Below are 17,262 nucleotides of genomic sequence, written 5' to 3' on the forward strand. Positions count from 1 at the left end.
TATTTTCTGTCCAAAAACGATGCAGAAAAATTAATCCATGCATTTGTTACTTCTAGGTTAGACTACTGCAATGCTCTACTTTCCGGCTACCCGGATAAAGCACTAAATAAACTTCAGTTAGTGCTAAATACAGCTGCTAGAATCCTGACTAGAACCAAAAAAATTGATCGTATTACTCCAGTGCTAGCTTCCCTACACTGGCTTCCTGTTAAGGCAAGGGCTGATTTCAAGGTTTTACTGTTAACCTACAAAGCTTTACAAGGGCTTGCTCCTACCTATCTTTCCGAGTTGGTCCTGCCGTACATACCTACACGTACGCTACAGTCACAAGACGCAGGCCTCCTAATTGTTTCTAGAATTTCTAAGCAAACAGCTGGAGGCAGGGCTTTCTCCTATAGATCTCCATTTTTATGGAATGGTCTGCCTACCCATGTGAGAGACGCAGACTCGGTCTCAACCTTTAAGTCTTTACTGAAGACTTATCTCTTCAGTAGGTCATATGATTGAGTGTAGTCTGGCCCAGGAGTGTGAAGGTGAACGGAAAGGCTCTGGAGCAACGAACCGCACTTGCTGTCTCTGCCTGGCCGGTACCCCTCCACTGGGATTCTCTACCTCTAACCCTATTACAGAGGCTGAGTCACTGGCTTACTGGTGCTCTTTCATGCCGTCCCTAGGAGGGGTGCGTCACTTGAGTGGGTTGAGTTACTGACGTGATCTTCCTGTCTGGGTTGGCGCCCCCCCTTGGTTTGTGCTGTGGTGGAGATCTTTGTGGGCTATACTCGGCCTTGTCTCAGGATTGTAAGTTGGTGGTTGAAGATATCCCTCTAGTGGTGCGGGGGCTGTGCTTTGGCAGAGTGGGTGGGGATATATCCTTCCTGTTTGGCCCTGTCCGGGGGTATCATCGGATGGGGCCACAGTGTCTCCTGACCCCTCCTGTCTCAGCCTCCAGTATTTATGCTGCAGTAGTTTGTGTCGGGGGGCTAGGGCCAGTTGGTTATATCTGGAGTACTTCTCCTGTCTTATCCAGTGTCCTGTGTGAATTTAAGTATGCTCTCTCTAATTCTCTCCTTCTCTCTTTCTTTCTCTCTCTCGGAGGACCTGAGCCCTAGGTCCATACGTCAGGACTACCGGGCATGATGACTCCTTGCTGTCCCCAGTCCACCTGGCCTTGCTGCTGTTCCAGTTTCAACTGTTCTGCCTGCGGTTATGGAACCCCTACCTGTCCCAGAGCTGCTGTTTTCAACTCTTAATGATTGGCTATGAAAAGCCAACTGACATTTATTCCTGATTATTATTTGACCATGTCATTTATGTCATTTATGGTACCAAACATGCCAAATTCAATGTTTTTTTTAATGGTTTATACCCCTAACATGAATATGGACATCAACATACAATGACATTTTTATTATCGTCAGTAAAATAAATCCATGTATTTTTTAAAAACCATTGAATTTGGCATGCTTGTCATTTATGAACATTTTGGCCATGTTCTGTTATAATCTCCACCCGGCACAGCCAGAAGAGGACTGGCCACCCCTCATAGCCTGGTTCCTCTCTAGGTTTCTTCCTAGGTTTTGGCCTTTCTAGGGAGTTTTTCCTATCCACCGTGCTTCTACACCTGCATTGCTTGTTGTTTGGGGTTTTAGGCTGGGTTTCATCTCTATGAATGACCTCTGATGCACAGCAAAACCCATGTGGCTGGTGAGCAAGATCATTAAGATCAGTGATTACTATTGACAGAGATAAAGTACTGAACAGTATAGTTAGAGTAGTAGGTTTCAGAATGAAGGATTCTAATGAATTCATGTCCTCAATTCTCAAGCAGAAGACTGTTCCAGAAAGAGAGATCAATGAGTTAGCAAGTGAACTTTAGACAGATCCCGAATGGCCTTCAGATGCAGAGGAGAGGCTAAGGTGTGCACACCATGGTGACGCCAGACTTGGAGACGACCCAAAGACGTCCCAGGTCGTAGGTCACATGGCCCATGTGCATACACATTGGGATATTGCTCCATCCGGTGCCCTCTGGTTTACTGGCTGTGATGCCGTCTCTGTTGAAGAAAGGGATGAGGTTCACATGTTTTAAAGCTTATCCATATTTTTAAGTAATTTTGGACTTTATTATTTATATAGCTATTGATTTTTGAAGAATATAACTTCTAAATGCCTTTTGAGCTTAATACAACTGCATCAGAAGCCAAAATGTAAGCTTTTACTCAATTGTTTGTTTGTGTCACGATCGTCTATGGGTGAGAGAGAGGACCAAGGCGCAGCGTGTGCAAAATACATCTTATATTTTAGAGAAGGGAAAAACACGCAACGAACACTATTACAAAACGAAACAACACACGATCGTGAAGCTAGACATAAGTGAAAACACCAGCTACAAACGTACAACATAGACAACTACCCACAAAAGCCTACTGCATATGGCTGCCTTAAATATGGCACCCAATCAGAGACAATGAATGACAGCTGTCTCTGATAGAGAACCAATCTAGGCAGCCATAGACATAACTAGACAACTACACTCTAATCTGCCCCATACACATACAACACCCCTAGACACTACAAAACACATACATTCCCCATGTCACACCCTGACCTAACTAAAAAACATAAAGAAAACAAAGAATACTAAGGCCAGGGCGTGACAGTACCCCCCCCCCCCCCAAAGGTGCGGACTCCGACCGCACAACCTGAAATAGAAAGGGGAGGGTCCGGGGTGGGCCCCATCATGGTGGCGGCTCGGGTGCGGGACGTGGCCCCCACTCCACCATTGTCAATACCCGCTTTGGTAGCCTCCTCCAAATGGCCACCCTCCAAATGAACCCTACCGGACTAAGGGGCAGCACCGGACTGAGGGGCAGCACCTGGCTGGCTCTGGCGGATCCTGGCTGGCTGGCTCTGGCGGATCCTGGTTGGCTGGCTCTGGCGGATCCTGGCTGGATGACGGCTCTGGCTGGTCATGGCTCGCTGACGGCTCTGGCTGGTCATGGCTCGCTGACGGCTCTGGCTGGTCATGGCTCGCTGACGGCTCTGGCTGGTCATGGCTCGCTGACGGCTCTGGCTGGTCATGGCTCGCTGACGGCTCTGGCTGGTCATGGCTCGCTGACGGCTCTGGCTGGTCATGGCTCGCTGACGGCTCTGGCTGGTCATGGCTCGCTGACGGCTCTGGCTGGTCATGGCTCGCTGACGGCTCTGGCTGGTCATGGCTCGCTGACGGCTCTGGCTGGTCATGGCTGGCTGACGGCTCTGGCTGGTCATGGCTGGCGGAAGGCTCTGGCTGGTCATGGCTGGCGGAAGGCTCTGGCTGCTCCTGTCTGGCGGAAGGCTCTGGCTGATCCTGTCTGGCGGAAGGCTCTGGCTGATCCTGTCTGGCGGAAGGCTCTGGCTGCTCCTGTCTGGCGGAAGGCTCTGGCTGCTCCTGTCTGGCGGAAGGCTCTGGCTGCTCCTGTCTGGCGGAAGGCTCTGGCTGCTCCTGTCTGGCGGAAGGCTCTGGCTGCTCCTGTCTGGCGGAAGGCTCTGGCTGCTCCTGTCTGGTGGAAGGCTATAGCGGCTCCTGTCTGGCGGAAGGCTCTAGCGGCTCCTGTCTGGCGGACGGCTCTGAAGGCTCATGGCAGACGGGCGGCTTTGCAGGCTCATGGCATACGGGCATCTTTGAAGGCTCAGTACAGACGGGCATTTCATGCGGCGCTTGGCAGACGGACAGTTCAGACGGCGTTGGGCAGACGGGCAGTTCAGGCGCCGTTGGGCAGACAGGCAGTTCAGGCGCCGTTTGGAAGATGGGCAGTTCAGGCGCCGTTGGGCAGACGGGCAGTTCAGGCACCGTTGGGCAGATGGGCAGTTCAGGCGCCGTTGGGCAGACGGCAGACTCTGGCCGGCTGAGACGCACTGTAGGCCTGGTGCGTGGTACCGGAACGGGAGGTACTGGGCTAAAGACACGCACCTTCAGGCTAGTGCGGGGAGCAGCAACAGGGCACACTGGACTCTCAAGGTGTACTATAGGCCTGGTGCGTGGTACCGGCACTGGTGGTACCGGGTTGAGGGCACGCACATCAGGGCGAGTACGGGGAGAAGAAACAGTGCGTACAGGGCTCTGGAGACGCACAGGAGGCTTGATGCGTGGTGCCGGAACTGGAGGCACTGGGCTGGATACACGCACCACAGGGAGAGTGCGTGGAGGAGGAACAGGGCTCTGGAGACACACTGGAAGCCTGGTGCGTGGTGTAGGCACTGGTGGTACTGGGCTGGAGCGGGGAGATGGCGCCGGAAATACCGGACCGTGCAGGCGTACTGGCTCCCTTGAGCACTGAGCCTGCCCAACCTTACCTGGTTGTATACTCCCCGTCGCCCGACCAGTGCGGGGAGGTGGAATAACCCGCACCGGGCTATGTAGGCGAACCGGGGACACCATGCCTAAGGCTGGTGCCATATAAGCCGGCCCGAGGAGACGCACTGGTGGCCAGATGCGTTGGGCCGGCTTCATGACATCCGGCTCAACGCTCAATCTAGCCCGGCCGATACGTGGAGCTGGAATGTACCGAACCGGGCTATGCACGAGTACAGGAGACACCATGCGCTCTACTGCGTAACACGGTGTCTGCCCGTACTCTCGCTCTCCACGGTAAGTACAGGGAGTAGGCGCAGGTCTCCTACTTGACTTCGCCACTCTCCCTTTTATCCCCCCCCAAGAAATGTTTGGGGTTTACTCACAGGCTTCCTACCGCGTCGTCGTGCTGCCTCCATTCGCCGGTATCCCTCCTTGCACTGCGCCACAGAATCCCAGGCGGGCTCCGGCATTCGCCCTGGGTCGATCGCCCACCTGTCGATCTCCTCCCACGTAGTGTAGCCCAGATCCTTCTCCTGCTTCCGAGCTAGCTCCTCATATCGCCGCCTCTCTGCTTTCGCTGCCTCCAGCTCAGCTTTGGGGCGGCGATATTCTCCTGGTTGAGCCCAAGGTCCCTTACCATCCAATTCGTCCTCCCATGTCCAGAAATCCTGTGTAGGTGGGTCCTGTTGCTGTTTCACACGCCGCTTGATCCGATTCTGGTGGGTAGTTCTGTCACGATCGTCTATGGGTGAGAGAGAGGACCAAGGCGCAGCGTGTGCAAAATACATCTTTTATTTTAGAGAAGGGAAAAACACGCAACGAACACTATTACAAAACGAAACAAAACAACAAACGATCGTGAAGCTAGACGTAAGTGCAAATACCAGCTACAAACGTACAACATAGACAACTACCCACAAAAGCCTATGGCTGCCTTAAATATGGCTCCCAATCAGAGACAATGAATGACAGCTGTCTCTGATTGAGAACCATTCCAGGCAGCCATAGACATAACTAGACAACCTTACTCTACTCTGCCCCATACACATACAACACCCCTAGACACTACAAAACACATACATTCCCCATGTCACACCCTGACCTAACTAAAAAACATAAAGAAAACAAAGAATACTAAGGCCAGGGCGTGACAGTTTGTTTATAATAACATTGTTTACATGTTCCAAAATATACATGTGGGGCCTGTCTTTGCATCCGTAGCTCCATGTATGGATTTGAGAGTGGTTACATTTGTCTAGCTACATTCCTCAGCTGTTTACCAAAACTAGTGGTGGGAAGTACATGTAGTTGTTTTTAACACAAACATTAGCTTTACAGGACATCCCACTTTACATATTTTACACTGTCTACACATTTCTTTGTAAGTCTATTATAAGTTTAGATCTGATTTCTTTTTCCAGATATTATTTATGTATCTATTTAAGTGTTTCTGTAAAAAGCTTCACAAAGCATGTACAGTGAGGATAAGATGTATACATAAAGAATAATAATTATAAGTTATTATCACAAGTTAAGTGGGAAAAGGGTGGAACCATACACATAGTTCAGTAGCAACCCTACCTGGTATAAACATAACCTGCAGAGTTGACCCCAAAGACACTACCATCAGTTGCCACCTCAATCATGGAGAGCTTGCCATCAATTTGACTCCACCCCTTGTTTTGGCAGTCTAGATTCAGCTGGAAAAACAGATTCAATCAGGGTTTTAGAACAATTTCAACAGTTATAATATGAAACAGTTTTAGAATAACTGACACTCTCCATCCTCTACTACTCTGCTCCAGCTCTCACACTCTCTCCCAGATCTTACACTCATTAAGAAGATATCATCATTCTTGTTGACTGCCCAGCACCCAAAGGGTCCACAACTGTAGTACTTCACACTTCCTGGCAATCTTGTCCATGGAAGGGGTGAGCCTGGACCCTTGTAGCCAACTGTGGCACTACGTGTCAGACAGAATGGAGTATCGTTCATGTTGGCCCCCACAATAAACTGTTCACCTCCAGCATCCAACTGTTTCAGAAGGCCTGAAGACCACAAAGACAGACAGACGGACAGACAAGCAAACAAGTAACACTTATGTGTGAGTACTGCAAAACTACTTACAATAACAATGTTAAACTTGTAAAACATGAATAATTTTTCCAAGAACAGCCTGATGGTATCAGGAAAGCTAAGAAGCATGTGCCCTCTGGATAAATATTGAGTAATGCTCTCCACTTACCTGCAGCTTGCACCCAGTTACCGGCCACATACTTGTAGATTGAGTCTGCCTTGTTGATACCCCAGATCCCTGCTGGTCTTACAGTGATATGCCTCAGGGAACCAGGCAGGCGGATCCATTTATCACCTACCAGGTAGTAGGGGACTTGACTTGTGTCCGTAGCAACCACTTGCCCCAGTCCTGCATCGATCTGCATCAGATTCTTGATGTCCACTACAATCTGACAGTCCCATGCTATGGAGACACCAGATCAAAGACACATCAGTAGAGTACAGCAGCAAAATGGAGGATGAAATTATGGAGCCAACTTGATGATCAATTCCAAGTTTAATGTACTGTAGAGCTGCCTGTAAAATCATTTTCCAGATGATGGTAACTTACTGACTGATGGCCAAGAGACAGGGACCAATAGGACGGCTGCAGTGGCTCTCATGATGTCTCTGTAAATCTACAGTACAAGTCTGGTTGCAGTTTGGTTGAACACAGACTTTTCCCCTTATATGCAGTAGCCCTGCAAACAGCTTTCAACCCCCATAAAACTTTTAATGAGCTATTTATATTTTACAAACAACCTGTTCCAAGGAAAAGTTAATGGGAGGATGATATAACCCCACCCTTCACACACACACAAAGCCTTTAATAATATACACTGAACAAAAATATAAACACAAGTGTTGTTGTTTCATGAGCTGAAGTAAAAAGATCGCTGACATTTTCCATATGAACAAAAATCTTATTTCTCTCAAATTTAATCCACAAATTTGCTTACGTCCTTGTTAATGAGCATTTTTCCTTTGCCAAGATAATCCATCCACCTGACAGGTGTGGTACTAAATTTAATTAAACAGCATGATCCTTACATAAGTGCTGGGGACAATACAAGGTCAGTTTTGTCACACAACACAATGTCACAGATATCTCAAGTTTTGAGGGAGCGTACACTTGGCAAGCTGACTGTAGGAATGTCCACCAGAGCTGTTGCCAGATCATTTTATGTTAATTCCTCTACCATAAGCCGCCTCCAATGTCTTTTTAGAGAATTTGTCAGTATGTCCATCTGGCCTAATACAGTCCATCTCTATGGCATTTTGTGGGCGAGTGTTACGTTCCCCAGTTTCTGTGTTGTAGCTTGTGCATTTGAGTGTGTGCGTTTCAGGAGATGGCTTCCTGAAATTCTCCCCAAGCAGCTGATTGGTCGGCCCCAATTGATGATTGGAGAGCTGACCCCGCCCCCTCGTCAAGACGCAGCTGTCTCTAATTACCAATGCCTTTGGAAGCTATAAAAGCCAGTGTTCTGTTGTTCAGAAGAGAGAGATCATAGGCAGCCTTAGATCATTGTAGGCTGAGATCATTGCTGGAGAGATTGAATGTGATATAGATCATTGCTGAGAGAGGAGGTTGATGGCTGAGGGTTATAGCATGTTGGTCATTGGTATGTACTGTGTTAGTTGTTGCTGGGAGCAGTTGGTATGTTCTGTGTGAGATTGTTACTCAGATAGAGCTTATTTGATGTCCTTTTTGTTTCTTAGTTTGTTTGAGTGTTGTTTGATATTCTGTTTCATTTGTTCCCAGGGGGGAAGGGGAAGGCACCTAGGGAGTGTTGAGGCAAGAGGCCCGCAGGCATACATGTACCCGTAGTATATTCACTGTCTAGGCACACTAGGTAAGACCTGGGCCGCCCACCCACTGTATTTTGGTTAGTGCACCAGGCGGTGCTAAATTAGGTAAGTAGTGGGTAGGCAGGTTAGATAGGAGAGGGGGAACTTTGATATTTACTTTCTTTGCTTTGGTTCCATCCAGCCCCTTTTCCCCATATTACTGTGTAAAGGAATACATCCTAGTAAACGGTCAATTCTGCCTTTTGTTGTCCTTTGTCACACCTAAAGTCCATACTTCTTTCACTTCACGGGGAGTTGAGTTGTAGCAGGGTGTTGCGTTCCCTCTTCACAGAGGCGTGCGTACCATAATGGGGGCTCATCCGGGATTCCATTAAACCCACCGGACCTTGCTGCACTGAGCTCTCTGTGGTTAGTGATTGAGGTGTGATGGTAGGTTGTGAGTTTGGATGACTTGCTTAGTTTGTGTGTTCAGTAGAATGTTGTGTACAAGATGTCTGCCTCAGCCATCTCCAAGTTCATTGAAGCGCCCTCTATTGATTGTTTGTTGAGGTTTCGTAAAGTAGACCTTTTAGCTATAGCTGACCATTATGGATTCATTATCCCTGAGAAAGCCCTGAAGGCTGAGCTTTTGGTGCTAGTCAGGAAGGGTTTAATGAGAGAACGTATTCTCTCATTGCAAGGAGAGGAGACGGGTAGACTTTCCGATGCCGAGTCGGAGGACAGGGCGGAGGAAGGGGTTGCTCGTACCCCCTTTACATTGCCTCGATGTGATCCTTTATCTTCTGCTTCAGGTCGTTCAGACGGGGTCGCTAGGCTGAAGGTGAGGCTGGCCCGGTTAGAAATGCAGTAAAAAGATAAAGAGAGACAGATGAATTTTGATCTTGAAATTAGGAAAATAGAAGCCGACAAGGAGGTGAGGATCCGACAACTGGCGCTAGATGCTGGCTCCAGTGTGAATCCACAAGCTGCTCATCAAGCCCACTTCGATGTGAGTAAAAATATAGCTTTAGTCCCACCATTCCGAGAGTCGGAAGTTGATTCCTATTTCTCTGCGTTTGAGCATGTGGCCGCTGCGCTGCATTGGCCACTCGAATTTTGGCCGCTCCTGTTACAATGTAAATTGTCTGGGAAAGCCCAGGAAGTAGTAGCTGCTATCTCCCTGGAAGACAGTTTACACAACGAAACAGTTAAAACTACCGTGTTGCGGGCTTATGAGTTGGTGCCTGAAGCTTATTGACAGCGCTTCAGGAACCACAAGAAACCCTCTCACCGTACTTTTGTTGAGTTTGCAAGGGACAAAGAGTCTCTTTAATTGATGGTGTTCAGCTAGCAAAGCTAACACATTTGCTGATATTCAGGAGTTGATGCTGTTGGAGGATTTTAAAAGCAACCTCCCTGATAGAATTGTAGTTCATTTAAATGAACAAAAAGTGGCGACATTGGCCCAGGCAGCAGTGTTGGCAGATAAGTACGCTTTGACACACAAGACTGTCTTTGGTGCGCCTCGTTTTGAAGGCCGAACGATTACGTCATCAGTGCCTCGTTCAGGTCGCTTTTCCTCTGAGAAGCCTTTTCATGAAATCCGTGAATGTTTTTACTGTCACCAAAAGGGTCACGTGATTGTGGACTGCCCGGTTTTGAAAAATAAACCGAAACATTCCCAGTCACTGTCCCCAAAAAGGAAAAGTTTGGGTTTAGTCAAGTCTTTGGCTCGTCCATTGAATCGAGTTCTTGATTCAGCATTTGAGAAACCGGATCCTGTCTCTCTAACGGTTGTGTTTCCTTAACTGGAGAACAAGCTGATCAAAAGCCCATTCAAATCTTACGAGACACCGGGGCGGCGCAGTCAGTAATCATTACTGATGCGTTACCCTGGTCTCCTGAAACATATAGTGGCTCGCATGTCATATTACAGGGGTTAGAGACAAAAACAGTACCTGTACCATTACACTGGGTCCACTTAGTGTCAGACTTGGTTTCCGTGTTGGAGTAGTGTCTACACTTCAGTAAAAAGAGTCACATTGCTACTAGGGAATGATATTGCTGGTGGTAACGTCACTCCTGTGTTAGAGGTAGTAGAAAACCCAGAAATCAGAACTACAGATGAGAAATTGGTTCAAGCATTTCCACATGTTTTTCCTGCTTGTGTGTTAACGAGGGCACAATCTCGCAAGCTTGGAGATGTGGTGGATTTAGCTAGTTCCATTTTTGAGAATGTTGAGTAGAAGACAATGCACTGAGTATTCCTTCTGCAAGGCCGACAGTTTTTACTCCTGTAAAAACTAAGGAAGGGGACTGCGAAATCGCGCCCCAATTACATGACATTCATGCCTGTCACCCCTGAGAAGGTGATTGAATGTCAAAAAGATGACACCAATCTTGGAACATGACGTGGATGTAGGGAACGCTGCTCCTATACGTCAGCATCCGTACCGGGTTAATGTAATGAAAAGTGAGGTAGCTTATTTATTACAGAATGACATGGCAAAACCCAGTAACAGCTCCTGGAGTTCCCCATGTATTCTTGTTCCTAAGCCTGATGGTACGTCCCACTTATGCACGGACTATCGTCGTGTAAATGCAGTTACAAAGTCTGATTATTTTCCTCTACCTCGATTAGATAACTGCATTGATAGAATTGGCTCTGCTGCTTACGTTAGTAAGTTAGATTTGTTAAAAGGTTATTGGCAGGTGCCTCTGCTCTCTCGAGCTTCGGACATATCAGCTTTCGTTACGCCTGATAACTTCATAAAATACACTGTGATGCCCTTTAGCATGTGTAATGCACCTGCTACTTTTCAGCGTCTAGTTAACATTGTGTTTGCAGATGTGCCAAATTGTACTGCATACCTTGACGATGTGGTGATACATTCTTCTACTTGGTCTGATCATCTCTCCACTTTGTAAAATGTGTTTCAGCGGTTGGAGAATGCTGCTTTAACCCTCAATTTGGCCAAGTGTGAATTTGGGAAGGCTACGGTGACTTACTTAGGGAAACAAGTGGGACGAGGTCAAGTGCGCCCAGTATTTGGCAAGGTGGAGGCAATTGTTGCTTTTCCTGCTCCCACGACTCGCCGCCAGTTGCACAGATTCCTGGGGATGGTAGGGTACTATTGTACATTCTGTAAGAATTTCTCGACGGTAGTAGCTCCCCTTTCATCTCTGCTTAGTCCCAAGGTACCATTTAAGTGGTCCAAGGACTGTAACTATGCTTTTGAGTCCGCTAAAGCGTTACTTTGTAGTGCCCCAGTGCTTGCCGCCCCCAACTTTGACAAACCTTTCAAGTTGGAGGTTGACGCTAGTATAGTGGGGGTGGGTGCGGTTCTCTTACAGGAAGATGAAGACAGAGTAGATCGACCCGTCAGTTTCTTCTCCCGTAAGTTCAACTCGTGTCAGTCGAGGTACTCTACAATTGAACAAGAGACGCTGGCTTTATTGCTAGCCTTATGGGTCTTTGAGGTATATGTGGGCTCCAGTGCCTTGCCTGTTATGGTCTTCACGGACCATAATCCATTGGTGTTCTTGAAACAAATGTACAATCAGAACCGCTGCCTTGTGCGGTGGGCTCTGATTGTACAAGGATATAATGTACAGATAGCCTATGTGAAGGGCTCGGCGAATGTGGTTGCTGACGCTCTATCACGGGTTAACTAACTGGGGATGCGTTGGTTTTTGTTATTACAAACTGTATGTTTGCAATTTTTGTGGTGTTACGTTTGTTCCCAGGGGGGAAGGGGCCATTATGTTACGCACGCCTCTGTGAAGAGGGAACGCAACACCCTGCTACAACTCAACTCCCTGTGAAGTGAAAGAAGTATGGACTGTAGGTGTGACAAAGGACAACAAAAGGCAGAATTGACCGATTACTAGGATTTTATTCATTTACACAGTAATATGGGGAAAAGGGGCTGGACGGAACCAAAGCAAAGAAAGTAAATATCAAAGCTCCCACTCTCCTATCTAACCTGTCTACCCACTACTTAGGTAATTTAGTACCGCCTGGTGCACTAACCAAAATACAGTGGGTGGGCGGCCCAGGACTTACCTAGTGTGCCTAGACAGTGAATATACTACGGGTATATGTATGCCCACGGGCTTCTTGCCTCAGCACTCCCTAGGTGCCTTCCCCCCTGGGAACAAATGAAAAATGAAAAACAATATCTCAAACAAACTAAGAAACAAAGGATATCATATAAGCTCTATCTGAGTAACAATCTCACACAGAACATACCAACTGCTCCCAGCAACAACTAACACAGTACATACCAATGACCAACATGCTATAACCCTCAGCCATCAACCTCCTCTCTCAGCAATGATCTATATCACATTCAATCTCTCCAGCAATGATCTCAGCTTACAATGATCTAAGGCTGCCTATGATCTCTCTCTTCTGAACAACAGAACACTGGCTTTTATAGCTTCCAAAGGCATTGGTAATTAGAGACAGCTGCGTCTTGACGAGGGGGCAGGGTCAGCTCTCCAATCATCAATTGGGGCTGACCAATCAGCTGCTGCGGGGACAGCAATCTCCTGAACCGCACACACTCAAATGCACAAGCTACAACACAGAAACTGGGGAACGTAACAGCGAGCGGTTTGCAGTGAAAAGAGTGCAGGTAGGGTTATGGTATGCGCAGGCATAAGCTACAGACAACGAACACAAGTGCAGTTTAATGATGGCAATTTCAATGTAAAGAAATACCATGATGACATCCTGAGGCCCATTGTGAGGCCCACTTTTTTTAAGGCATCTGTGACCAACAATCTGTATTCGCAGTCATGTGAAATCCATAGATGAGGACCTAATGATTTCCTAAAATGAACTGTAACTCAGTAAAATCTTTGAAATTGTTGCATGTTTTTGTTCAGTATAGATATCTACAATAGTTGGCGTGGTAACCAAGCAGAGACTTACCAATTTAGCTAACCAAACCATCAGTCGTGGCCTGCTATTATGATAATCAAATTCAACAATGCCAATAATGTTTTGAATTGAAATTTTGTAGGTTCAAAAGCAGCTCAAATGTAGAACATGTAAGAACGAACTTGCCATTGAATTCTAATGTTTTGATATACTGTTCGTTAGAGAGAAGTAATGCACGCTCTAGAATGTCCTTCAAGACAATTAAAAACGAGTATTCAACAATGCCACAATATAAGTGATTTTAAAGTTTCCGTTGTTTCCCTTTGTGACCCACCTACTGTACTTGGTAGGTGGTATATTTTGTAGAGTTGTTTAATAAGGTTGCTAAGCACCAACGTGTTATAGTCCAACACATGAGGAACTAAAAAATTGTATGGTTGAGAGGGATGAGGCAAAAGAGATGGCAAATAGGTCTGGCTGTACAAACGATTGGCAAACATACTGTACTGTAAATTGAGAAATCTTGTGACTAAACTGAATAAAAAGAATAAGAAACTACACTGTGAAAGAAAGATAAATAGCATAAAGAATTATAATAAAAAGTTGAGCACCTTCAATGAAAATTTGGGCAAGAAGGCAAACTCCTCTCCATCATTCATTGAATCAGATTGCTCATTCATCACAAAACCCACTGGTATTGCCAACTACTTTAATGATTTTTTCATTGGCAAGAATAGCAAACTTAGGCACAACATGTCAACAACAAACAGTGTTTTTTAAATTGTCAATCAACAATGACAAGCCACCGGGATCTGACAACTTGGATGGAAAATTACTGAGGATAATAGCGGATGATATTGCCACTCCTATTTGCCGTATCTTCAAGTTAAGTCTATTAGAACGTGTGCACCCTCAGGCCTGGAGGGAAGAAAAAGTTATTCCCCTACCTAAGAATAGTTAAGCCAACTAGCTAACGTTAGCCAACTAGCTAGAATGTGTAACATATTGTACGCTTTGCAAATTCTTAAAATATAATACCAATTGTAATTCGTAACATATCATACAAAATGGTAATGGACATCCACAACTGAATACATACCATACTAAATTGAGTGTTTCGGATTTACGTACAGAATAATACTAAATACACTGAGACCAGGTTGCCAGGCTCCGCTGAGAGCTAGGTGTAGTGGTGGTCAGGATTCACTCAATGGTGCTGAAAGGAAAGCTCTGCTGTTGGGACAGCTTTATGTAGGATCTATCAGTTTGTGGGCAGTTTGTGTTGTGCAGTGGCTTTGCTGGCATGTATCAAAAAAAAATTGGTTGAGTTTGCCCCACCATGATTTCGATGCTAAAATCACCTTTGGCAGAGCAACCTAAAATCCCTCTGTTCAATATGATAACAAAAAAAAACAATAACACAGAAATTACAATAGTTTCAAAAGGAATGCTTTATTTTTGAAAGAAATTATTATATAATGAGATAATAAACAATGACAAGGATTCCATCCAACCCTATTGATGACCTCTGAAGCACAGCAAAACCCATGTGGATTGTGAGCAACATGACAGTGCCCAAGTTTTACACTACAGTTAAATAGCAGCCATGGCAAAGATCTATTTAGGTGTTAATCAAAGAGTGATCAAGAAAATATCAAATACATTTTTTTTTAAATGTCAATAAGATCATTGACAATAATAGGTAGAGCAATAGGTTTTAAATTTAGGATTTTTATTAACTAATGTTGAAATTACCAGAAAGAGAGATCAATGAGTTAGTAAGTAAACGTTAGACAGATCCCGAATGGCCTTCAGATGCAGAGGAGAGGCTAAGGTGTGCACACCATGGTGACGCCAGACTTGGAGACGACCCAAAGATGGCCCAGGTCATAGGTCACGTGGCCCATGCGCATACACATTGGGATATTGCTCCATCCGGTGCCCTCTGGTTTACTGGCTGTGATTCCGTCTCTGTGTTGAAGAAAAGTTTGGGGTTCATGTTTTAAAGATTATCCATTTTTTTAAGTACATCCATTTTTGGACTTAAAAATCAATGGCTTTATTCAATTATTAAAGAATATAACTTCTGCCTCTTGAGCTTTATTCAACCATATCAGAAGCTAATATGTAAGCTTTTACTCAATTGTTTGTAAACAATGTTATTGTAACCAAACAATGTATAGCTTTAAGAAATGTTACTTTTTTTTTAACAAATCATTGATGTGTCTTTGCATCCGTAGCTCCATGTATGGATTTGAGAGTAGTTACATGTCTCTAACTACATTCCTCAGCTGTTTACCAAAACTAGTGGTGGGGTGTCTGGGAAGTTGTTGTTTTTATCACAAACTGTAGCTTTACAGGACATCCCACTTTACATATTTTACCTTACAATGTCTACACACTTCTTTATAAGTCCTATACGTTTAGATCTGATTATATTTGACTGGTTTTATTTATATATCTACAGTATTTTAGTTGTTGTGTAAAGAGCTTCACTAAGCACGTACAGTAAGGATAAGAATTATAATTAAAGGTATACCATTATTATACACATAGTTCAGTAGCAACCTTACCTGGTAAAAACACTACCCTCAGAGTTGACCCCAAAAACACTACCATCAGTTGCCACCTCAATCATGGAAAGCTTGCCATCAATGTGACTCCACCCGTTGTTCTGGCAGTCTAGATTCAGCTGGAAAAACAGATTCAATCAGGGTTTTAGGACCATTTCAACAGTTATAATACGAAACAGTTTTAGAATAACTGACACTCTCCATCCTCTACTACTCTGCTCCAGCTCTCACACTCTCTCCCAGATCTTACACTCATTAAGTAGATATCATCATTCTTGTTGACTGCCCAGCACCCAAAGGGTCCACAACTGTAGTACTTCACACTTCCTGGCAATCCTGTCCATGGAAGGGGTGAGCCTGGACCCTTGTAGCCAACTGTGGCACTACGTGTCAGACAGAATGGAGTATCGTTCATGTTGGCCCCCACAATAAACTGTTCACCTCCAGCATCCAACTGTTTCAGAAGGCCTGAAGACCACAAAGACAGACAGACGGACAGACAAGCAAGGAGCACATATCTGTAAGTACTGCCAAATGACCTACAAGTTACAATTTAAAAAAAAAATCAACAGCCTGATGATATCAGGAATGCTAAAAAGGTGTCGTCTGGATAAATATTGAGTAATGCTCTCCACTTACCTGCAGCTTGCACCCAGTTCCCGGCCACATACTTGTAGATTGAGTCTGCCTTGTTGACACCCCAGATCCCTGCTGGTCCTACAGTGATATGTTTCAGGGAACCAGGCAGGCGGATCCATGTATCACCTACCAGGTAGTAGGGGACTTGACTTGTGTCTGTAGCAACCACTTGCCCAAGTCCTGCATCGATCTGCATCAGATTCTTGATGTTTACTACCTCCTGACAGTCCCATGCTATGGAGACAAAGACATATGAGTAGAGTACACCAAGAGAAAGGAGGATGACATTATGGAGCAAACTTTGATGGTAACTTACCATGACTGATGGCCAGGAGACAGAGGACCAGTAGGACGGCTGCAGTGACTCTCATGATGTCTCTGTAGATCTACAGTATAAGTTTGGTTGTACACCAGACTTCAATTGTCCCCTTGCAAGACTGGGCTTTTATAGCCTTGCACATACCTTTCACCAATGATGGCTTCCTGTTCCACCTGTTAAACGAAGACTTGATGGTGTCCGGTGTCCGGGAGAGAGGAGAGTTGTGTTAATGTCACCTGACGACAAAGATCATTAATTTGTTCTTCTCATGTTTTCTGTGTTTACATTGAAATATGCATTTGCCATGTTTACATTTTGAAATACAGTGCCTATAGAAAGTCCACACACACCTTGGATTTCTTCACATTTTTTATTACCAAGTGGGATTAAAACAGATATAATAGCAATTTTTTGTCAACCATCTACACAAAATACTCTGTAGTGTCAAAGTGAAAGAAACTGATATACTTTTAAATTAACGCAAATGTACCTCGATAAAAACCCCCACAAATGTACCTCGATTATATAACTTTTCACCCCCCCCAAGTTAATACATGGTAAAAACACTTTTGGCAGCGATTACAGTCTTCTTGGGTTAGTCTCATAAGGGCTTTGCACACCTATATTGTGCAATATTTGCCCATTTCTCTTTTAAAATCTTCA

The 17,262-nt window shown here is 45.3% G+C and overlaps 2 protein-coding genes across 2 annotated transcripts; both read right to left on the reverse strand.

Annotated features, from left to right (window-relative positions):
• Positions 1-1,835: 1,835 nt before the first annotated feature.
• On the reverse strand, positions 1,836-6,826 carry LOC129849460 (fish-egg lectin-like; the record flags this gene model as incomplete). The annotated part of the gene is made up of 4 exons (XM_055916285.1): positions 1,836-2,054; positions 5,918-6,036; positions 6,168-6,385; positions 6,583-6,826. Coding segments are annotated over 4 exons (723 nt in total), but the record flags the coding sequence as incomplete, so codon positions are not given.
• Positions 6,827-14,501: 7,675 nt separating this feature from the next.
• Positions 14,502-16,743, reverse strand: LOC129849459 (fish-egg lectin-like). The gene is made up of 5 exons (XM_055916284.1): positions 16,597-16,743; positions 16,281-16,514; positions 15,892-16,109; positions 15,642-15,760; positions 14,502-15,039 (listed from the first exon to the last, which is right to left on the reverse strand). Exons 1-5 carry the CDS (start codon positions 16,649-16,651, stop codon positions 14,898-14,900), a joined length of 768 nt encoding a protein of 255 aa, XP_055772259.1. The 5' UTR covers positions 16,652-16,743; the 3' UTR covers positions 14,502-14,897.
• Positions 16,744-17,262: the final 519 nt, after the last annotated feature.

Source organism: Salvelinus fontinalis, unplaced genomic scaffold (assembly GCF_029448725.1).
Source record: "Salvelinus fontinalis isolate EN_2023a unplaced genomic scaffold, ASM2944872v1 scaffold_1465, whole genome shotgun sequence".
Taxonomy (NCBI): Eukaryota; Metazoa; Chordata; class Actinopteri; order Salmoniformes; family Salmonidae; genus Salvelinus; species Salvelinus fontinalis.